This window comes from Arvicola amphibius, chromosome 7 (assembly GCF_903992535.2).
Source record: "Arvicola amphibius chromosome 7, mArvAmp1.2, whole genome shotgun sequence".
NCBI classification, from domain to species: domain Eukaryota; kingdom Metazoa; phylum Chordata; class Mammalia; order Rodentia; family Cricetidae; genus Arvicola; species Arvicola amphibius.
Genome location: NC_052053.1, coordinates 138,443,041 through 138,467,713, shown reverse-complemented (window position 1 = coordinate 138,467,713; position 24,673 = coordinate 138,443,041). Strand labels below are relative to the sequence as shown.

General features: G+C 39.1%; 1 protein-coding gene across 1 annotated transcript; it reads right to left on the bottom strand.

Annotated features, from left to right (window-relative positions):
• Positions 1 to 243: 243 nt before the first annotated feature.
• Dld (dihydrolipoamide dehydrogenase) lies at positions 244 to 24,292 on the bottom strand. The gene is made up of 14 exons (XM_038336867.1): positions 24,158 to 24,292; positions 22,515 to 22,593; positions 18,540 to 18,619; positions 17,819 to 17,887; positions 17,217 to 17,286; positions 15,106 to 15,206; positions 12,034 to 12,177; positions 11,262 to 11,363; positions 5,399 to 5,589; positions 3,970 to 4,140; positions 2,655 to 2,844; positions 2,122 to 2,259; positions 1,062 to 1,151; positions 244 to 963 (listed from the first exon to the last, which is right to left on the bottom strand). Exons 1-14 carry the CDS (start codon positions 24,194 to 24,196, stop codon positions 898 to 900), a joined length of 1,530 nt encoding a protein of 509 aa, XP_038192795.1. The 5' UTR covers positions 24,197 to 24,292; the 3' UTR covers positions 244 to 897.
• Positions 24,293 to 24,673: the final 381 nt, after the last annotated feature.

Below are 24,673 nucleotides of genomic sequence, written 5' to 3'. Positions count from 1 at the left end.
TCTCCGTGTATTCCTAGGTATCCTAGAAACTGCCCTACAGACCAGGCTGGCCTTGAACAAAAAGATATACTTGCCTCTCTCTCCTGAGTACTGGAACTAAAATCATGTGATACCACTGACCAGCTGTTTACAATGTGAGAACATTCAGTGCTGTAAAGTGGTAAAGAATAAAAAATAAAAGACAATCAGAGGTAGTTAAAAGAATTAGAACCATCTTAATATGCACTCAGAATAACCAGTAAATAAATATTAAGACATGTTTATTTTGGTATCTTCATTTCCTGGTATAATCATGAGTCTCCATTTAATAGTTTTGTATACAGAATCTTCATTTGGGCAACTGAATGCCCTTTAGACTTACAGGTCTTACTACAACCTCAAAACACGTAATTCTATCTCTAAACTACCAGGAATTTGGGAGTTAAATAAAATGAGAGACAATCACTTTTATTTACATAAGTTGTTTGTACATATTTGAATCTTGTTCTAATCACTGACTCGTTTCCAATATGAAAACCAAATTTAACTTCGTCCGTTTTCTTGAAGCTGTTCACATGAATCATCTAGCTCCTTCCTTGTGAACAGATTCACCTCCACTGAATTAGAGATAAAATCCATTAATGCCAATTCAGTGAAGTTGAATCTCACAGACAGCATGAAAACACAAGTCAAAAACTTTCCAGGATGCTACTATATGTAGCTTTCTATCCACATTAATACACTGGAACAAAATATTTAAAATATAAGTACAAGGTTATTCCATCTGTTTAAACCTACTAAATACCTTCCAGAAGTTTCATAATTTCATCCTACAAATTCCTGAAACTGAGAGATAATCCTGTTCAAAAATGTAACCTTGACAAAAGCTTCCAGATTTTAGGAAAAACAAACTTCTAATTAAAAGTTGATTGGTTTGCCAAAAGATGCAGCCAGGTTTGCTTCTCTAAAAGCCTCGGATAAGGTCTGCAAAGGAAACAATAGACAATTAAAACATGAAATAGTTGTGGGACAAAAGAAAACTTGGGCAGTCATTAAGTCTGTGAATGTTGTGCAATAATTACCGGATGTGCGTGGCAGACTCTAGCTATATCTTCACAAGAAGCTCCGTATTCCAAAGCCAGGGCAGCTTCATTCACCATTTCTCCAGCACCCTTTAAAATTAAAAAGCAATTATGTTTCCAAGGCAAAAATAACAATACACTATGATTAACAAATCAGGTTTTTAGGCTTTCAAACCTTAAATTTTCTAAACTTCTGCCTATTATTACAGCAGTTGGAGAAGTCAGACAAGAAAATCTTAAGAGAAAATGTAGGAGCAGCTTGGGCTTTGGAGCCAAATGGCCTAGGTTCTACCACATTGCTATTTTTATGTGTTTCATGCAATTTCTTTACTTAAAAATCAGCAACTCTCCCATAATATTGTAAGTGAAATATTTACAATGAGTTTGTAAGTTATGAGAAGTGACATAGGAAACATTCAAATACTATTAACTTTACTGTTCTGCCACTTATCAGGGAATGTACACTTCATATTCACCGAAACCTAAGCCTTCCCTCAGGAAGTTACATTTGGGCTGAGAATATGCAGAAGTCTGGAAGCAGAGAGCTCTATACCAATGGTATAATATGCATATACACAGGCCCCAAACTGCAAACCAAATTTGGCCTGCTATAAAAACAAAGAAGGCTCACCTTCCATGGTAAGAAATTAAAGAGTGGGCTGCAGAGAGGACTTAGCAGTTAAGCACTGGCTGCTCCACTGGATCTGATTCCAGTCCTAGCCTCAGCGGGCACTGTGTTAATGTAGTACATAGATGTGCATGCAGGCAAACACCCATACACATAAAATAAAGTTTAAAAAAGAATGAGTAAAGAAGACGATTAGAAAGATGAGGTCAGAATGGAGGGTGCAACCATTCTCAGCGCAGCCTCATCCTTACAATCTGGTTGTCGGGCATCACTGCAGGGTTTTAGGCAAGAAGGCTGTGCAAGTGCTGTTGGGATCCATGGCTAAAAGCAACTTTCAATGGCAACAGAATGGAAACAGCAAGTGTACTAAATTCTACCTATTAAATGATCCCCAGAAATCTTCTGGGACTTCTCTGACTCTGCAGTACTTACTGGCCCCAGAATGTGTGCACCCAGTACCCGATCTGTGGACTTCTGTCCCAGGATCTTCACCATGCCCTCCGTGTCAGCATTGGTCTTTGCTCTACTGTTGGCCGCAAATGGGAACTTACCAACTTTGTACTCAACACCCTATGGAGAACAGACAAGTTGGTTTCCATTAGTGAAATCATCTTCACTACTTTTGCTGACAAATCAAAGGAATAAATATCTCCTTATGATCCTAACAAAAGAACAAATGCATACGCTATAATATTCTAAAGTTACTAAAGAAAAAGATGTAGGACTCTTTTTGGTTGTTGCTGTTGTTTTCATTTTTTTTTGTTGTTGTTGTTTTTGAGACAGGGTTTCTCTATGTAGCTCTGGCTGTCCTGAAACTCATTCTGTAGACTAGGCTGGCCTTGAACACAGAGATCTGCCTGCCTTTACCTCCCGAGTGCTAGGATCAAAGGCATGCGCCACCACGCCTGGCAAGATGTGTTTCCAGTCACTGGTGCCATTAGTTCAAATCCCACGCTTAGGATTACCTCTTCTTTCAATTGCTCTTCTGATTTGCCAACCCAAGCAACCTCAGGGTGTGTGTAAATCACCGACGGCACACAATTATAGTCAATGTGCACAGCACCGCCAGCCATTCCTTCAACACAGATGATGCCTTCATCTTCTGCTTTGTGAGCCAACATTGGACCAGCAACCACATCCCCAATAGCATAGATACTACCAGAAAAAAGAAACACAGTAAACTTCTAAAACCTAAAGAGATTAGTTATAACACAGGAACATATTTCTTGTTAATAAGTCACCAAAGACAATCAAATGCAGCCTTTCAAAAACCAGAGTTAAGTATCTAACCTTTGAGCCACCAAAAATCAGTTATATTTAAATAGTCTTATTTTCAAAATAGTGTTTGAAATATATTTAAAATTATTAAAAATGCTCAACACTTGAGAGCCTAAGAAAGATAGGATCACTTGAATCTAGTTTAAGACTAGTCTGGACCATAGAGCAAAATTTCATCTCTAAATAAGATAGCTGAAATGTAAATAAAATATTTTCAATTAAAAATATTAGTAACTGATGCTAGAGAGATGGCTCAGCAGTTAGGAGCACTAGCTGGTCTTCCAGAGGACCCAGGTTCAATTTGCACCCTCCACATGGCAGCTCACAGTTGTCTGTTAACTTCAGTTCTAGGATATCTAACACTCTCATGCACGCAAAACACCAATGTACATTTAAAAAAAAAATTAGCAATTGGGGCTGGAGAGATGGCTCAGTGGTTAACAGCACTGGCTGTTCTTGAAGAATACCTGGGTTCAATTCCCAGCACCCACACAGTGGCTCACAGCTGCCTGTAACTCCTATTCCACAGGATCTAATATCCCCTTCTGACCTCCACAGGGACCAGGCACTTTACGCAGCAAACAGATATACATGTAGGTAAAACGTTCAAACCATAATAATAAAGATATAAATTATTTGTAATTAAAGGATTTAAGAAGTCTTCATTACTATCACTTTTAGCTTGGTAAAATTATTAGAGTAGAAATGCTACTTATTCCAACCAGGTGGTAGTGGCGCATGCCTTTAATCCCAGCACTCCGGAGGCAGAGGCAGGTGGAACTCTGTGAGTTTGAGGACAGCTTGGCCTACAGAGTGAGTTCCAGGACAGTCAGGGCTGTTACACAGAGAAACCCTGTCTCAAAAACCAAACAAAAGAAATGTTACATATTCCTTTACAACATACATGCTTCTTCATGTGTCATCTTTTATCTTTATAGAGAGCCAAAAATATTATCATGCACATAACATTTTAATGAAGAAAACAGATAATTATCAACTTACTTTGGAATTTTAGTTTGGAATCTGGTATTGACTGGAATTCTACCTCTGGGATCTAGTTCAATTCCAAGCTCCTCTAGTCCCAAATTCTGAGTAAAGGGCCGTCGACCAATACAAACCAGGAGTACATCACAAGTGATAACTTCAGCTTTACCACCTGAAGCAGCTTCAACACTAAATAATCAACAGTGGTAACTGTTAAACACAAACCTGCATCGACAGCAGAAAGGAGCCACGATATTTCTACTATCTTTATTTACTCATAAACATGAATCATGAAATCAAACATACAAATTCTTAAAAGTTTATTCTTAAAATCTTATAAAATCACGTAGTGTTAACACAGTAGAAAGAACATAGGTCTCGCCAGGTGGTGGTGGCACACGCCTTCGATCCCAACACTCGGGAGGCAGAGGCAAGCAGATCTCTGTGAGTTCGGGGCCAGCCTGGTCTACAAGAGCTAATTCCAGGACAGGTTCCAAAGCTACAGAGAAACCCTGCCTTGAAAAACCAAAAAAAAAAAACGAGAGAGAGAGAGAGAGAAAGAGAGAGAGAGGGAGGGAGGGAGGGAGGGGGGAGGGAGGGGTGAGGGCGGTGCGTGAGTAGATAGAGAGAGGAGGTGAGAAAGAGTGAAGAAAGAAAGAAAGAAAGAAAGAAAGAAAGAAAGAAAGAAAGAGAAAGAAGAAAATAGCTGAGGATGTAGCTTAGTGGTGGAGTACTTGCTAAGAATGCTTGGGATTTGGTCCCCAATACTGTAAAAAACATAAAGATAGGCTGGGCAGTGGTGACTCACACCTTAAATCCCAGCACTTGGGAGGCAGAGCCAAGAGGAACTCTGAGTTCTAGGCCAGCCTGGTCTATAGAGCAAGTTCCAAGACAGCCAGGGAGGAGTCTTGAAAACAAGACAAAACACTGTCTTGAAAAGCCCTCCACCACACACACACACACACACACACACACACACACACACACACACACACACACACAGATTTTAGAAAGACCCACGCTCAAGTATTGATTGGCTCCATCTATCACCAATTGCATGACTGTGAAGAAGTTACTTTGTTAAACTAGGTAAGTATTTAATGAGTGCCAGATATATGCTATCAATTTAAGTAATACTATCATCAAATTCCCCGTGTTATCTGTCTGAAAGTGCTGCATAAATTTTACTAAACACAAAGACCTTTAAATTTTATGAACATATACAATAAAAAATATATCACAATGAGACTAGCTGATTAGGTTTTCTTAGCATCAACTTATTCATAAATTTTAACTGGCTAATTTGATAGGCAATACTGTGTAATACAATGCAGTAAGATGGGTCTAAGTTATAAAAAGTCTAGACTACATTTGTTAATCTGAAAATGTGAGTGCTTTTTTGAGACAAGTCAGGATGATTTGTCAAAAACAAATGTAGCATACTTACGACACATCAATTTTTCCATCTGACTTCTTGGTGGCACCAGTAACTTTTGTATTCAGTTTAAACTTAAATCCTTGCTTTTGAAGAATACGCTGGAAATTTTTAGATATCTCCATATCAATTCCAATTCCACCCACGTGACCCAAAAATTCAACTGCTGTCACATCTGCACCAAGTCTTTGCCAAACTGAACCCTGAAATTAATTTTTAAGAAAAGTCATAAGAGTTTCCAAAGCAATATTTGCTAATTATTGCAAGTAATTTATTGTACTGTCTTCTTTACAAATGTTTATGGGAAGCTCTAGAGTTTAAACAGATAATTTTATCTATTTATTCATCTATTCCACATTTACTGGGCACCTACTTATTATAGCCCAGGTGCCACTATAGCGGCTAAGCATCTGTTACTAAATGACAAAATGTGGTATTTCTGGGAATTTTACAATATGGTAGAGGAAGGGAACAAATAAGTAAACTTCATGCTAGAGGAATAAAGTGCCATGAGAAAGAGAGAAGACAGCATGATTACAGAGGCTTCAGTCTGAGTGACATCTACACGAAGGAGTAAAGGAAGTGAATCAGAGCAGTGACTGAGAGAAGAGTCAATACAAGAGTCTGAGATTAAATAAGGATGATATTGATCTCACTGGCTTTGGACAAAGTTGTAAATCCAGGATTGGGCCCAGTTCTGAACCTGGGTTAATAAATCTCTCAGCCTTCATCACACACCTTCTTTGTGCAATAGATGATTAATACAGAAACATACAAGCGGTCACTGTGCAAAAAAATAAGAGGCTATGAAGCGCCCAGCTCTAAATCTATAACACATCCCCTTCCCCAGGGCTCAGGATCACTGCAGAAAGTGGGATAGAAAGATTTTAAGAGCCATAAGTAGTAGACAAACATCTAGCAAAACAGTATTTTCTGGTCATGACAAGGCTGTTGTACACAGGAACTCATAACAATTATAACTGCATGCATAAAACCCATACAAAATTAAGACAGTCACTATCTCAGCATGGACAGGAAAGGAGCTAAAAAAAAATTCCACCTATAGGTGGGAAGCTATTGGCAATTGACAGTGCTGGGGAAGGTATAGTAAGCTTTCTTCAAGGATGGAGCTCCAAAAAAAGCTACCATGCTCAGGTAGATGGCCCTATACCCATGTACATACAGACAGCCCTAAATGGATTCGGTGAATTTAAAAGGGGACACATGAAGCTGAGAGGGGAAAGTGATGGACAGGATACACGAAAATTTGGAGTGGAGTGAATGGAGGGTGGACATTATCAAAATATATGCATGTAAGAAATTCTCAAACAATTAAAAAAAAGGAAATATGTTTTTACTACCAATAATCACTAAGGTCTGCACAATATTAAGCTGGCTGTGAAAATAAATTTCTCACCAAAGGAGAAATGCTTACATTTGTACTAAAATATTGACTTAAATTAAATATTGCATTTTAACAAGTAGTATGGCTTTTACTTCTCAATGATTCACTATCAAACAACATAAAATCTGAAGTGAGGACTAGGAGTAGAGTTCAGTAGAATGCTTGCCTGTAATTTGCAAGGTTCAAGTTCTAACCTTAGCACTGGAAAAAAAGCAAAAAGGTAGCCTTTTAAAAATATATTATTTAACATTTCATATTAAAATCATCCAGTAAGTTTAAATGGCAAGAGTATCTTTCTAATAAAGTTAGATTTACAGTCATTTACAAATTCCATGCATTTTTATCATGAGAATGAACAGAAGAGAAGGTACCATTGGGCTATGAAAAATCCACAAATAAATATATACAAAATTATCTCAAAATGAATCATGGATATAATACCCAAGACCAAAACTTCCAGAACAAAGCACAAGAGGTGCCTTTTGTGACCCCAAGTCATTAAAAGATACAAAAGCAGAGCAGTCTTCTTCCCAGCAACTAAGAGGTAGAGGCTGGGAAATCATGGCTTTCAGACCAACCTGACTACACAGTTAAGATTATATCTCAAAACCAAACAGGCAACTACTAAGCTAGCTTTTGAAACGTAGTCACCGTATGTCTACCGAGAAATAATAAAAGCTAAACATGAACACTTACTACATACCAGTAATGTGCTAGATACTAAGGACACATGGTGAACAAAACAGCTATGACTTCTGTCCTTGTGTTTATGATTTAATGAAATCAAAGGGATCAGGTAATATCAAGGAAGTAAGATAAATTATAAGAAACAGAACAAACGGCAGGAGCACCAAAGAACCTCCGCTCTCATGAAGTGAGGCTTAAAATACTTCAAGAACTGAGAATTGAGAAATATTCCACCAGGTGCACTTGAGTGGCTGAGGTGGGTCTCTATAAGCTCAAGGCCAGCCTCATCTACATAGCAAGTTCCAGGCCAGCCATGGATACACAGTGAGATGCATCTTAAAAACCAAACCAAACAAAACAAACAAAAAAAGAACTATTCCAGAGAGAATATTTACCAGTAGGTGTAATGTTTGCTCAGAACTAATATTCTTATATAACCAAAACACGGTGTAAGAGAAAGAAGAGTTGGCCCATAGAGCTGGAGGAATAGTACAGCTTATCCTCAAAAAACACTAACATTAGATTTTCCTAACAGTCATTCAAAGACTTCAGCTAGGTAAGGGAAGAGACATGATTAAACATACGTTAGAGCCACTGTGAAGACCAGTGGCTATCATTAGAAGTTAAAGTCAGGAAGGCCTGAACTATGATCAAAGGAAGTGACTTTCATTGGAACCCAGGGAATGACTGTGGAACAAGAGATCAAAATCAGGGGTAACTCCTAGAGTTCTTATGGATGCCTCTACAAGAATAAGTAACAGCAGACACACTGAAGAAGAAAATGTTGCATGAGAAATGAGTGTGGCTTTGTTTGGTAGGAAAATGAAGAGAGAAAAGTACTATTGTAACTGAACAGAATGCCTACGAAATACATTAAGTGGAGATAATGTGTATTTAAAAATAAAAACCAGCTGGGTGATGGTGGCGCATGCCTTTAATCCCAGCACTCAGGCAGCAAAGGAAGGCGGATCTCTGTGAGTTCGAGGCCAGCCTGGTCTACAAGAGCTAGTTCCAGGATAGGCTCCAGAGCTACAGAGAAACCCTGTTTCAAAAAACAATAAACAATAAATAAAAACCCAGAAGCAGAGTCTTAAGCTATAGGTTTCACGAGTCCTTGGATAACTGAGACGACAGTGAGAAGAACACTTTGTGGATAGACCAACAGGGTCAAGAAAGACACTAGCAACAGACTCTAGAGTAACACAATTAAAGGGACTGGAAAACGGAATCTGAGTAAGTATTTTTTTAAAAAGCAACCCAGAGGGTAGATGAAAATCCCACACAGGATAGTGTGAGAAGCTAGGAAATTTTCTAAGGCAAGAAATCACAAAGCCGACAGCTACCAAACACAGCAGCAAAGAAAACAATCCAGTGGATTGAACAACAAAATCCATTTGTGTCCTTTTCAGGAGCAATTTCTTAGCACAATAGGCTATGGTCTGAGGATTAAGTAGAAGGTGATGAAACAGAACATGAACTCTTTTGAAAATTTTGATGAAGAAAAGAACATGAGAGGGAAATTAGTAACTGAAGGACAAGCTCACAAGAGGACTTATCACACAATCATGCGTCTGCAAGGAAATGCACCTGAGTATGTGTGTGACACCCAGGTAAACAGAGGCATGTTCAACTGTAAATCAAAAGGAAAATAGCCAGGAGTGGTAGTACATGCCTACAGTCCTAAGACTTGGGTGGCAGAGACAAGAGGACTATTCAAAGTTCAAGGCCAGTCTGATCTACATGTATATTCTAAGCCTATCAGGGCTATATGAGACCCTCTCTCAATGGGAGAGGAGGATGTAGAAAATAGACCAAGTTTAAAGAAAGAAGGAAAAAAAACCTACAAAACTAAGTCACTGTGAAGGCAGAAATAAAGTATGAAAGAAAGGTGAAGAGATTACTCTTAGGGAAAATGGTATTTTCCCAGCAGCAGGAAGAACAAAAGCATTTCATCCCATGCCCACTCCTATGTGCTACGCAGGAAGCCAGCAGAGGAAGAACAAGAGTGGGGAATTAAGTGGCCATGGCAGAGAGCAGAACTCAGCTGGAGAAAATAATGGCTCAGCCAGGCTGGGGTTATGTTGCTATCTGTGACTTCAATAAGAATTTAATACAGGCACCAATCTGAAGGGCTTACTTTCCTCCAGCGGCAGAAGATAGCAAAGGAAGACTGACAACTAAATTCAACCAAGATAACAGTTTTTTTTTTGTTTGTTTGTTTTTTCCCCAAGCAGGTATGTCAGAAAAGTAAGTCAGCCAAGCCTGATGGTAGAGCAGGCCTGTAATCCTCTTACCCAGGGGGCAGAGGCAAGGATATCATATGTTCATGCCTACTTGGGCTACCAAGTGAATTAAAAGGCCAGCTTTGGCAACTTACTGAAAAGTTCTGACTCAAAATAAAAAAGAAGGAGAGGGCTGGGGATATAGGTTAGTAGTGCAGTGTTTGCTTGAGGCCTGTATTAACAACTAACACTAGTCCCTATGTTCAATCCCCAGTATAAAATAAGGCTAAAGTGACTCACTTAAGAAAACTTAGAACAGTTAAAAGTAACAGAATGTAGAAACTGATGGGGAAATAAGTCAAGATAGGAAAACACGGATAACAAAAAAAAACTACTGAATTTCTGAACTCGAAAAATCAAGCAGCTAATTAGAGTGGGAGTAATTAAGAGAAGCATGTGACCAGGGTAAGTCTGAGCTGAGGACAGCAGATGTAGAGCAGCCCTGAACAGTAAGATGTGATGGTCCTGCAAGAGGACACCTGAAATAAAGGGAAAGATTCATTACTAGTATGTGGAAACTTGCTAAGTAGCAGACAGAAGGTATAAAATACTACTGTGCTCAAACTATAAGTACTTCGGCATTTCTAAAACATGTTAGAGAGAAGGGAAGAGTCATTGCATACGCTATCTCAAGGAGTGTGGGCTTTAATGGAATGCAATTTGCTCAGAATGAGAACAATTTTTTAGTATGTTGAGGGTTATCAGATTTAAAAAGATCCAATGATCAGAAAGGGTGAGAAAACAAAGAAGCAGACTATAAAACAAAGGACATACTAAAGATAATGATTACTAAATAAATTATGTTGGAAGAAGTATATTAGCTATTACTAGAAGTTTTAAGCAAAATTCAATGCTGACTGACCTAAAATGTTATATACAGAATCAAATAGAGGTAGGGTTTTTTGTTTTTTTTTAAGATTTTTAAATTTTTTTATGAATGGGTGCTTGCCTACATTATATCTGGGCACCAGGTTTTGGGGTTTTCTTTCTTCTTTTTCAAGACAGGGTATCTCTGTGCCTTTGGAGCCTGTCCTGGAACTAGCTCTTGTAGACCAGGCTGGCCTCGAACTCAGAGATCCACCTGCCTCTGCCTCTTGAGTGCTGGGATTAAAGGTGTGCACCACCACAGCTGGCTGGGTTTTCTTTTTTAAGATTCTTCAAATTTTGTATAAATGGGTGTTTCTCTACATATATGTCTGGGCACCATGCATATACCGGTACCCTCAGGCCAGAAGAGGGCACATTGAAAGAGAGATTTGATTTTTAATTACGTGTGCATCTGTATATGGATGTGTGCACATGAGTACAGATGGTGAACTCCTGGAGCTGGAGTTGAGGTGGCTGTGACCTGCTTGATAAAAGGGTGCTGGGAACTGAACTCTTCCAGGTCCCCTGGAAGAACAGTATGTGTTGTTAACCACTGGGCTAACTCTCCAGCCTCCCAAGAAATTTTAAGCCCCTTTCAACTCCACAGAGGTAATATAAGAAAGATATTACTTACCAATTCTACACCAATTACTCCTGCACCAATAACAACCAACTTCTCTGGAACTTTTTTTAAGGATAAAGCTCCTGTAGATGACACTATAGTATCTTCATCAATCTATAAGAAAAGCAAAATCAACAAAGCAAAATAATCTGGAAAAACCTAGTAAGTTATTAACTGATCTCATGTCATAAACGATTATGTCATGGCTTCCACATACCACAATTTCATCAACTCTCATTCAAAATGCTAATTTGAAATTTTATCATTTGATATTCCAAAATAAAAATGGTTAATTTTAACTTCATATTATGTGTTTTATTGTGTATACATGTATATGTGTGTGGAGGCAAAAAGGTCAACCTCAGCCATCATTCAGGAGCCTTGCTAGAATTACAAGCCCATGCCACCACGACCAGCTGTTTACATAAGCACTTTATCGACTGGGTGACCTCACCAGATCTTTTTCTGAGACAGTCTCACTGTGCAGTACTCACTGCTTATCTCTGATCTTGTAAAACAATCTCTCTGCCTCTTCCTCCTAAATGCTGGGAATACAGACACTCACCACCATGCCTGGTTTACCTTCATATTGAACTCAAATATATTACAAAATGTTCTATATTTGATCATAATCACTGCAAAATAAGAAGTTACTCTGCAAGGTTAAATGGCTGCCTAATTACAGTGTTTCAGTCAGTAATCATTCATTTATAAACAGAACAAATTTATAAAAAACCTATTTTGCAAGAAAGGTTGTAAGAGATGAATTAGAAGACATACATACCGTGATTCCAGGAAAAGGAGTGACCTCTGAACCTGTAGCTATAAGGATGTTTTTTGTACCAATAACCTGAGTGCTGCCATCGGCTTTTGTAGCTGTGACCTGATTTTTGCCAGTTATCTTTCCAAATCCATTGACGTGAACAACCTTTACAAAATAATATTTATATGCTTAAAATGTTTTTCTGATAGAAATAACAGGAATAGTACTCTAGATAACATAGAACATAAAATACTTCCTTAATAATACTTAACACATATAGCAGCAAAAACAGTCTTCTGGACATCTGTTTCAGGGTAGTGTTATTTTGGATTTTGTTCTTTGTACGATTTGGATGATGATAAACGTATTACATCATTTTTTAAAATGTTTTATCACTATTTTAAATTAAGTATCACACAGCAGGCCAAGATCATAAAGCATCACTCTAAAAGCATAAAGATTTCATTGGTGTAGGAGGTTCTTCTGTTCATGTGTTGCTTTCATTGGTTAATGAAAAAAGAAACTCATGAACAGAAGAACCTCCTACACCATTTCCCCTTTTCTGTTTAAACAAAAAGGAAGGCTTTAAATTTAACATAGTAAAATTACATATAACAAAACAGGTATCAAATAAGAATTACAGTTATAATACTTATATTTACTTTATCTTTTATCATAACTAAGGAAAACTATAACTATCTATCTATTCTTCAACTCCATCAAAGACTCCAGAAGGATATAATATTACCCAGGTAAACAGGAAGTACATTATAAACAACTTCCAAAACTCTAGAGTTGACAGAGACATCTCGCTGCCTGGACATTTAACCAAAGTTCTTCTGTACCACTGGGGCATCCATCTTCAGCCTACAGGCCCATAGTATACAGCAGACTTTTCCAGGAAGCTGGAAATTTCAAAGGCAGTTCAGTTACTTTCTTCTGTGTCCTGCAGAATGTCTCGCAGACTCTTTCATGAAGTAGGAACCCGGAAGGACCATCTCACCTTTAGGCAAGTTCAGCAGTCATCTCTCTGTGGGTTATGCATGTGCAGTGAAGCAGTCCAGGCAAGAGCAGTTTCTTGCCCACATGGTTATCAAACTCCATAAGGAGCCTCTTCGATGCCCATCTTCGTCTTGAAGTAGCTGGTGCTGCCAGGAGCAAACTTGTCTCATTGTCATGAAAAGCCCTAAGTTATTAAAACATTTTAAATGCCATATTCTGTAGTCTTTGAAAGATATGAAGAATGCCTATCCATCTGAAATATATCTATGCACATCTAGAAAAATCTAACATGACTACAAGCTTGAATATTATAGATTAACTATTAACCTGTATTTCTTAATTATACATTACATTTTTAAATGAACACAATCGCAATACCTTAATCAAGATCAGAAATACATATACATATAACAAAATTGACCTTAGATTTATATCAATAAATCAAGATCCATAGCAATGCAAATTATTCACATCTATATCATATGCGTAAAAGAACGTTTATGAACAATATTTGGGAATATGGGCGTAGATCTATCCATACTGCTTCATGCTGACTGGGGGCGCTGTTAATCAGGTCTTTCATGGTGTATCCTTTGTGCTACGTTTATCTCAGTCAGAAGTTGGGTGAAGTAATTTTTTTTTTGAGGGTGTTCATGGCGACCTTTCAGGAGGCCTTGGTCCATGAAACCATATTGGTGTAGAAGCAATCCACAGGTTCTCATCTTCTGTGAAAACAAAAGAAGAACCTCCTTTCCAAAGCAACTTATCCTTAGACTCAAATTTGGAAGTCATGATACCTTTATAATATACATGCTGGTTTAGCTTAGTAGCCCATACAATGAACTGTACTTAACTCCTTCACAGTCAAAAAATTCAAAACACAATAATTTACAGAATCCAGACTCCCTGTATATTTCCCATTTTTTACGTGGCTTATTTTTTTTTTACTTCTTTTAATCTATGACTATCTGTACTGTCTCTTTAAAGACTTTACCCTTATTTTTAAGCATTAACTTTATTTTATGACTCTCTATACTCTTTTCCTTCTCTCTCCCAAGCCTACATACATTTATTTAACACTGTGACCCATATAGAGGTCATTTATGTCTGAATCTGTCCTATTGTGAATCTGTCATTCTTTACTGTCTAGAAGAGCTTTTAAAATGTTAAGCAGCTTGGTTGCAGCTGCTCTGGATGTTGGCTCCGCCTCTCTCCAATTTTAAAATGGTGGAAACATCACCAGTGCTAGTTCTGGGGCCACCAGGCAGGAGCCACACTCAGCAGTCCAACCCCGAGAATGAGCGTGCAGCACATAAACCTTTTTCATCTGAGTTACAGCCAAATCTGCCACGCAGAGCACTGTGCAGCCTGGAAACATCTCTCTGTATGGTGGCAGGAATCCGCCATGCTCTCCAGCCTGCCCAAGCCTAGTAGACCTGATCCCACCACCTGCCCAGGAGGAAGAGCCGAGCCATGGGCATGGTTTCAGCTACTTTCCTACCAGCCCCAAATGCGCACACAAACACCTGGGCCCATAAATGCTCCATAGCCAAAGTTTGCACAGGCAGCAGGGCCCAGGAAGCCTCATTTTAAAATAGCAAGGCTTTTTTTTTTTCTGCTGCTATTGCAGAGTCAAGAAAATCTCTCTGCTGCACGCGGCCAGCAAACAGCAAAAAGCTGGTTAAACTCTGTTTTTTCTTTTTCTAGATTTTTTTTAAGCTCTCTTAGGTTTCATGTGGAGTTAGATAGCCACGTTGGGCCACCAATTGTCACATGGCGAGGGCTACTTGTTTGTCCCCGGCCACCCGACTAGCTTGCACTTAAAATAACCACACAGAAACTGCATTCATTAAAACACTGCATGGCCCATTAGCTCTAGTTTCTTAATGGCTAATTCTTACATCTTAATTTAACCCATTTCTCTTAATCTGTGTATCACCACGTGACTGTGGCTTACCAGCAAGAATCTAACCAGCGTCCTTCTCAGGCTGAAGATCCATGGTGTCTCTCCCTCTGCCCTTCTTCCCAGCATTCAGTTCTGTCTTCTGCCTACCTAAGTTCTGCCCTATCAGGCCACTGACACTGACTAACCTTGTTTTGTTTGAAGAGGTGGGCAATTCCCCCCGTTAAGGCTTTTACTGCCGAACTCTTCTGCTCCATCATCTTCTCTAAATTCAAGCGAACTTCCGACACTGAAATTTATTAAAAAATCTTGTCATTATTTAAACTCTGAGAGCAATGTTTTCAACTAATCAAGATCTGAAAATATCCGTCTTAATGTTGATAAACTACATCAAAACAGTATTCACTTTTAAATTTTAATAACTGTCATAACCACAGCCAGAAAAGCTAAATCATGACATCACAATAATAGACGCTATCAAGCACCGTTAAATGTACATCTATGCCAAAAATGCAGACCAAATTAAAAATGTTCTATTCCATTACAACATTCTACAAGTAATTTATGATGGTTATTAGTCAAAAGATAGTTAAATAAAAATGGCAAAATCACCTGAAATTATAAAACAGACAAATATTAAATTTCATGAAACAAAAGAAAGTATATATTTGAACACTTCAAAATACAAAAACTTTATATAATGAGTTTAATCAACTAAATTTTAAAATTTATTTAACTCAGAATACTGAAGCAACAATATAAGATAAAAATGTTCAACTCAACAGAACTCAGAGGAAAATACACAACAGTTAGTTCATGTAGTCAATGCAAATACAGACTCTTAGACATCTCTGACTAACGAAAGTCACCAAGCTAAAAGGCAAAGCTTTTTCTGACTATCCCATCATGGTATATTCACAAAGTGTGACATAGTTGTTGCAGTATATACACATCCTCTATATGCTGACTCCCTACAAAATCTCTCTCAGAAACCTATTACTGCTTTTAAAAAAAGGCATGAAGTACATTAAGTCTATCTTCTGGAAGTTTCTGTCAAATACAACTAGAAAAAAAAGGGGGGTAAAAACAGCTCTCCAAAACATGGTAAAGACAATACAGACTAAATGCAAATGTTATAAACAATCCTCTTTTCTTACTAAGCCTCTCCCTTCTCTCTCTCCTCTAGCTCTTTCTGTTCTTTCATGATGGAGGAGTGTTTATGTGTTACTTTTATTATTAATAAAAAAAACTGCCTTGGCCCTTTAAGAAAAAATTAGGTAGGTGGAGTAGACAGAACAAAATTGTGGGAACAAGGAAGTAGAGTGGGGGAGACGCTTCAGGCAGTCGCCATAGGAGTCTCCATGCGTGGTGCTACCCAGATTAATAAATATGGGTTAAAGGAAGATGTGAAAATCAGCCAATAAGAGGCTACAGATAATGGGCCAGACAGTGTTTTAAAAGAATACAGTTTTCCGTGTAATTATTTTGGGTAAAGCTAGCCGGCGGCGGGTGGCGGGACGCAGCCCCTGCCGCTTCCCACTACACTTTCAACCACCAATAAACTCAAGGTAGGCCTGCTCTCTGTCCTTCAATCTTACCCGTCAATAGCAAAGTACTCAGTAATCAAGCCTTAGCCTTTCCCACGTTCAAAAGTTGTGTGGGAAAAATGAAAACTGGTCATGGAGGAGAGTCATCTGTCTATTTACAATGTTACTTTCATTGGTTAATAAGGAAACTGCCTTGGCCCTTTAATAGGACAGAAAATTAGGTAGGCGGAGTAGACAGAACAGAATTCTGGGAGAGAGAAGGCAGACACTTCCGGCAGTCGCCATAGGCAGTGGCCATGCTTCTCCTCTCCAAGACAGACACAGGTTAAGATCTCTCCTGGTAAGTGACCACCTGGTGGTGCTACACAGATTACTAATTACAGGTTAAAACAAGATGTGAGAATCAACCAATAAGAGGCTGAAACTAATGGGCCAGGCAATGTTTAAAAGAATACAGTTTCCATGTAATTATTTCGGGTGTAAAGCTAGCCGGGTGGCGGGATACAGCCCCACTGCTCCTTCTCCAAACTGACTTCTTCACTGGCACCAAAAGATAGAACTTAGGAAAAACTTGCAAAGGTACAGAAGCTGTCATGGTAGAATTCTAAACCTAAGTATTCTTACATAAATCTCTCTAAATTTCGAGATATTTATCTCACTCATCCTTGAATAAACATCGGTTCACACATACCAGTTCTTAGCAAGAAGAGTCAAGCATGACTGGTACTTCTAACTATAAAAAGTATACTTACTTTCAATTCCCCTAGATGCAAAATCTTTTCCATGGGCCATATGGTAATAATGAGAATTATTCAGTAAAGCCTAAAAGAAGTAAGGCAAATTTACCAAGTACTCATAAACTCTATAACGACTCTATAACGAACTTACAAAATGATACTTTCTATTTAGAATAGTACATACTATGATACGAATTCATCTTTCCTTCTCATACAATTAGCCTAAGATAAACAATAGTGACTAAAACTACACAAACAAGAATAAAAAACAAAACAAAGTTATTATCTTTAAATGTAAAATGAAAAGAACATATTTCAAGGCGGCAGGTCAAAAGGCAAAAACAACAACAAAAAAAATTGCTAACTATCTTTTCACTGGCAATGGAAAGCTAAAGAAAGAACAAAACCGGAACACTGGAGTCTGGAAAAGAAGGACTCTCAGAATGTATGGTAGGCTGTGACAGCGTTCAAAGGTTTACAAAGGAAAAAGTCTTATAAACATACTCAGATTCCTTTTACGGCACTGTATTGGATTCCCAATCTAGTCTCAATACATCTCTGCAGTCAGTAGTAGCTAATGAAAAACAATCTTTGCAACATTTGAAACACATGCTCACCTTTGAAGGAATACAACCCACATTCAAACACGTTCCGCCTAGTGTTCCATTCTTCTCAACGCAGACTGTCTACAGTCAAAGAGAACATTAATTACATGTAAATACATATTTCATTTCACTAAAGTTCAAAATATACATGTCTAAATTGCTCTGCAAAGCAAGCTATTCAAGCTGTGCTTTTTCAGACTAAAAGAACCCTTTGAAATCTATCATCTGAATCATTAAAAAATGAGGCTAATACCAGAGTGAATTATTTTAAAATGATTTTTGTTCAATATTAACATATATGTGTTTTTATTGTTATCACTGTATCCCAAATGTATTTAGAAACCAAAATGAAGTATTTCAGAAAAAAATAGTTGACTTTTCTATACTACAAGATTACTACAACCAATAAAGTCCATTAGTCATAGATTTGCAAATTATAGTTAAAAAATATAACTTCCTGAGCTAGAGAGGTGACTCAGGAGCTAAGTTTAATTCCCAGAACCCATATGGCCATTCATAACTGTCTGTAAAGGCTTTAATACCACTTTTAGGCCTCTGTAGGTCCTGCAGTGCACAAAAATATACATGCAGGAATATAAAATACCCAAATGCTTAAGGTTTAAAAAAAATTTTTTTCTAACTATTTCCCATGTGCAAAACTTTTTTTCCCATGTGCTAAAATAAGCTTGGCCCATAATAAAACAAAGCAACTTCTACATTGAGTATATCTTACCTTAAAGCCTAACTGGGCAGCTTTGATGGCAGCAACATATCCTCCAGGGCCAGAACCAATCACTGTCACATCAGCATCAACTACAAGAGGAGATTGATACAAAAGGGTAAATAAATTTATCAAAAACTCTCCAAATAATCAGCACGTTCTACACAGCATTATTTTGCTCCAGGATATTTGATGTTCTTTGATGCAACTAAAAATGGTACAAATTTTGGAATCCCACTTTTATCTTCTATTCATTATAGCATATGCAAATACAACTAAGTCCTAGAACACAAACCTTACACCCAGCTGCCACTTACTGGTTATCATATACCAAATGACATACATAACTCTTCTGTAATATGAGGAAGAAAAGGACAACATAAACATAGCATTTTCAAGAAAAAATAAGAGGTTCAGAAATGAACTAGTTTAGAAATGACTAGCCCAAATTATCTAGCAATTAAGCAGAGACAAACTAAGCTTTTTTTTATCCTGGTTTTTCGAGACTGGGTTTCTCTGTAGCTTTGAAGCCTATCCTGGAACTAGCTCTTGTAGGCTGGCCTCTAAGTCACAGAGATCCACCTGCCTCTGCCTCCCAAGTGCTGGGAATTAAAGGTGTGCGCCACCACGGCCTGGCACAAACTAAGCTTTTTGACTCTACACATGGTTGTTTTTCTTTTTATTAATATAATCCCACTCTTTAGTTTCAACCTTCATAAGTTAAACTCCCAAAAGCAAAGCTTTAAACCATTGGCAACATGACATTGGGTGAGTAATCTGACCTGCTTCGCTTTAACCCTTGATTTGCAAAATAACCACAAGAAAAAAAATTATAGTCATAAAACAGAATTTTGAGGACTAAGAGTCGTTTGTAAACTGTCAATGGCCTTAACCTCTAAGCTATTTTGCAAGCTTCTTCCATAAATATGCTATATCCCAAAATGCTCATAATCTGAAATCCTGAACTAAAATTATTCACTTTCTGATCATAATCTTATAACTTTTAGTTCTATGAGGGCTGCTGAGAAGCCAAGGACAATGGCACTGGATTTGGATCCTACTACATATACTGGCTTTGGGGGGGCCTAGCCTGTTTGGATGCTCACCTTCCTAGACCTTGATGGAGAGGGGAGGAACTTAGACTTCCCACAGGGCAGGGAACCCTTACTGCTCTTCAGACAAGAGAGGGAGAGGGAGTGGAGTGGGGAGGAGGAGGTAAATGGGAGGCGGGGAGGAGGCGGAAATTTTTAATAAAAATAAAAAAAAAAAACTTTTAGTCCTCAAGAATAAAATAAGGACTAAAACAAATCTGGGTTCGGGGCTGAAGAGATGGCTCAGTGGTTAAGAGCACCAACTGTTCTTCCAGAGGACCTGAGTTTGATTCCCAGCACCCACATGGAGGCACACAACCTTCTGTGAGAATAGCTATACCACCAAAACAGAAACAAACAATCTCAATGTAATACCCATCAAAATTTCAATGTAACCTTTAACAAAAATAAAATAAATAAATAGAAGAATAAGAAAAGAAAAACAAAAAACAAAAACTCCTAAAACTCACATGGGAGCACAAAAGACCCCAGATAGTCAAAGCAATTCTAAGGAAAAAGAGCAACACTATCATAATTTCTATACTATAGAGCCATAGCCAAAAGGGGGTGGGGGTACTGGTGTGTGCACACACCCACAAAACAGACATGCACACCAATGGAACAGAATATGAGATACAGAAATAAAACTATGCAACTACAATGCTGGGAAACTAGCTGTCCATACATAAGACTGAAACTAGAGTCTTATTTCTTACAAAGCTCAAAGTGGACTAACGACCCTCACATACAACTATGGCACTGCTGAAGGAAAATACTTCAGGACAGGCTGAACAAGGATTTTCTGAAAAGTGCACCCACGGTCCAGAAAATAACATCAAGGACCAACAAATAGCCGGGTAGTGGTAGCATACACCTTTAATGCCAGCACTCAGGGGAGGAGGGGTAGAGGGGCAGAGAAAGGGGGATCTTTGAGTTCGAGGCCAGCCTGGTCTACAGAGCAAGTTCCAGGAAAGCCAGGGATATACAAAGAAACCCTGTCTCAGAGAGAGAGGAGGGGGACAGACAGACAAACAGAGAGACAAAGAGACAGAGAGACAAAGAAAGAGACAGACAAAGAGAGAAGACAGAGATACAAAGAGAGTGACAGAGAGAGAAGGGATATACAAAGAAACCCTGTCTCAGAGAGAGAGAGAAAGAGATAGAGAGAGAGAGAGAGAGGGACAAAGAGAGACACAGATAGACAGACAAAGAGAGACAGAGAGAGAGAGAATAGAGAGAGAGGGACAAAGAGAGACACAGATAGAGAGACAGACAAAGACAGACAGACAGACAGACAGACAGACAGACAGACAGACAGACAGACAGAATAGAGCTAACAAATGGGCTGCCTAGAAGTGAAGAGCCCCTGCACAGAAACCAAAGCTAGAGAGTTCCCAAGAACTAGCTATACAGGTAACAAAAGACTGATTGAGATCTAAGACAAAGAATTCCCCCCAAAAACCCAAAAATAATCTAAAAATAAACAGACAGTTCCCATGGAGGAATTCTGCTCAAAGGCTTGCTCAGCTTGCTTTCTTACAATAGCTCACGACTACCTGCTACATTGGATTTGACCCTTCCACATCAAGAATACAAGCTACAGACATACCCACAGACCAATCTGATGGAAATAATTTCTCAAACAAAGGTCCCTCTTCCCAAGTGACTCTGGTTCATGTCAAATGGACAAGAAGTAACCAGCATGGTCCCACTCCATTAAAATCTGAGTGCCTGCTCAAAGATTGCAGAGAAAATAGAAGGCAACAAATAAATCTTAACATTCTCCTATTATATGACACCCAAGGCTGTTCTGTGACCTCCAACAATCAACTGTGGCATACACACAGGTACTCACACACTTCAACATATACAAAATTAAAGAGTAAAATATTTTAAAATTTAAATTTTATGGATGAGTCCAATAAACAGATCACTTCAAATATTTTTTTATACTAGGAAGTTAAATAGCTCACTAAAAGCCCATTTATCCCATTCCAAGTGCTTACTAAAAATACATATATTTACAGGGCAGTGGTGGCACACACCTTTAATCCCAGCACTTGGTAGGCAGAGGCAGGTGGATCTCAGTGAGTTCGAGGCCAGCCTGGTCTACAGAGTGACCAAGACTGTCAGGCCTGTTACATAGAGAAACCCTGTCTCGAAAAAAACAAACAAACAAAAAACCCCAAAACATATATTTTATAGAAAATTCAAAACTTCAAGAAAGCATTAAGAAAATTATACACCACACAACTCCCTTTTATGTATATAGTAGTAGTCTTAAAAAAAATCGTTCAAGATGTCAAATGTCATCATCGTCACGAAGTTTTGAGGCAACCAATACAATCTGACCCAGCAGACAAAGTTAATTCTTAAAAGCGGTAGTCACATGAAACTGCTCATCTCAAAACCAACCTGTGACTCTCCATTACACCTGAGTAAAATCCACACCACCTTGTCTGGCTTAGAGGAATCCCATGATCTGATCCCTGTCCATGATTTTAATTTGGGGACTCTGTACATCCACTTAGTCTTCTTGCTTTTCCTGGAGGCTCACAAATTAAGTCCATTTCAGACCTTTCTTACTGAAGCAACCTTTCACTCCCTCATCCCCTTCTCAAACACCACCTCACCTTTCCTTGACATCCTCTCTAGGCTCCTAGTAAATTGTTTTCATTTTCAATTACTTCTCCAAACACTTGTTACTTGTGTATTGTTCTTAGAATGGATGCTACCTTGTTTACCTCTTATAACTAAGTGTTCAGTCAACAGTAAACTAATGTTTAGATTAATTCTAACACAGAAAACAGTTACTCTAACACTCGATTTCTTTTACATAAAAACAGAAAGGAACTGTCAATTAATCTGATTGAAAACTGCTGCATCAAGTACTTACTTGGTTGATCTGCATAAGTTCTTAAAGGCACTGAAGAAGCTCCTTGTAAGCCATGAGATATCCGATTGAAATGGCCTCTCTAGAAAAAAAAAAATAAGACAAAGAAAACTTTCCTGTTAATTAAAACATAATTTTTAAACGGGCTGGTAAGATAGTTGGATAAAGAAGGCTCCTGCAAACAAACTGACTTCCCAAATTCAATCCCTGAGAATCGTATGATGGACACTCTAGCTAGCATGCTCACGTCTATACACATACATTCAAACACATGGTTGATGAGAACAAACTGGGGCAAATGGACCAAGGACTTTCTGTAGCCACACAGGGTATACTATCAGTTTCCCTCTTTGTCAATAATATGAAACTTTCACCATCTTGCCTTGCTAGATCTGCCTTATTAAGAATACGCAATGCATTGTCTTATCTTAAATTTAATAAAATGTACTCACTGACTTACAATTTTACTAAAGTTTCAGAAAGCATGGCTAATTTTAGTGCCAAGAATCATTTTACTATTCTAACTAAAAGTCTGAAACTTTGAGTTCAGTTATTTAAATACTCCAATAACAATCATTTCACTTGTCATGCGTTCTAACTAATCTATTTAACAGTCTGTAATCACAACATTTATAAAGATGTTCTTGAGCCACTAATATGAGCAGAAAACTAAAGTAGGAATTTACCAACAGTGTCAGTGCACCCACATTCTGGAAGTCCCACAAACTGTAACATACTCTCACCCTCTCTAAACACTTATGCCTACCATTTCCTAAGACCAGTGAGGCAAAGAAACCAACGGTTCCACCTGCTGTCACAGCGAGCAAATCAATGGAAGGCAATGACAATATATACTCTGAAGTAGCAATGTCCTTTACTTGGAGGCAATCTCTGCACTTGAGATCAAGTCAGCCAACCAAAGAGCAAGCTGTCGGTACTGAGTTTTAGTCCCTGCTCAGATTCTCCCTAAAAGAACATTTTTCATGTTACATTCATTTTTGAGGACGCAGACAACTCAGGCGTGAAATAAGAGTCTGATCTCTGTATTATCTCTAAAGTACTCACGCTACCCTGTTACGACGCTGCATACATTCAGTTTGGAAGTATCTTAACTGACAGGTGAAACGGGAAAGTGGTTTGGATACACCAATACAATAATTAAAAAAAAAAAAAAAAAAAGCCCCAGGGCCTGGCGGATGGCAGAGGGCACTAGTTTAGAGACGCGAACGCAGACAGGACCTTAGAGCAACACCCAAGGCTGTGTTGGGGCTGCCCGCGTCTGGGCCATTCGCGTCTCAAGGTTACCTACCCCCGGCGGCAAAGTAAGGCCTGGGTCTGAGCTGGGATGAGGCAAAAGGAAGAAAGGGGCAGATGGCCGGTGAGAGGGCTGATTTGCTCGTTCCCGTGCCCGGGTAAAAACCTAGGCCCGTCGGCCCGCGTCCGGAAGTGGGGTGTGGGGCTCGGGCAGTCATTCCCCAGCGGGGCCCCTCCCGGCCCGGCCCGCGCTCCCCGCTGCCTCAAGAGGCCGGGCTGACCCGGCACAGAGGCGGGGCTGCGGCCGTTCCCGGCGTCAGGCCGCGTCCAGACCCAGGAGCGGACGTCTCAGCGCCCCTGACCCAGTAGCACCACACGCAGGCGGCCCTCACCTTGGCCAAGGAGCAGTACACACGACTCCAGCTCTGCATCTTCCCTTGGTCCTGACCCTACCGACAGGGCTTTCACCTCCGCTGAGCGGCTGGTAGGTTTAGCCAAGGTCTCCCCGCCCTGCGCATGCGCGAGAGCAGTACGTCATCGCCCAGGAGCAGCGCGATTGGCCCGAGAGGCGGAGGCGATCTGCTCGCTACGTCGTACACTGTCGTAAAGAACGCCATGCTTAGTGGCAACTGGGAGTTTGGAGACTGATGCCAAAGTATCTAGAGTAGAGTTGCAGTTAAAGTGGAAGACAGACTATAATAAAAATGTTTGCTCACTGAAGCCTACAGAAAGTAAAGTTTAAATAAGAAAGAAAATTTGACAATTTGACAAGCTCATGGTTGTGTTAGGCATTCGTGGACACTTCCCAAGGACTTTATCTCGCTCTACAAAAACCATATGAAGTATTTTCATTTTCTGGATGGAGCCCTGGGGACTTAAAGAAAGCAATGGAGAGATAACTGCATCCT

Bases quoted from the DNA above. Each gene is read 5' to 3' on its own strand.
- Dld (XM_038336867.1), bottom strand. From the start codon at position 24,196: ATGCAGAGCTGGAGTCGTGTGTACTGCTCCTTGGCCAAG. The intron at 17,287-17,818 runs GTGAGCATGTGT...TACTTCTTTTAG, and splicing joins TGGGTTGTATTCCTTCAAAG to GCTTTACTGAATAATTCTCA. The intron at 2,260-2,654 runs GTAATCCTAAGC...TGTTCTCCATAG, and splicing joins AAGAGCAATTGAAAGAAGAG to GGTGTTGAGTACAAAGTTGG.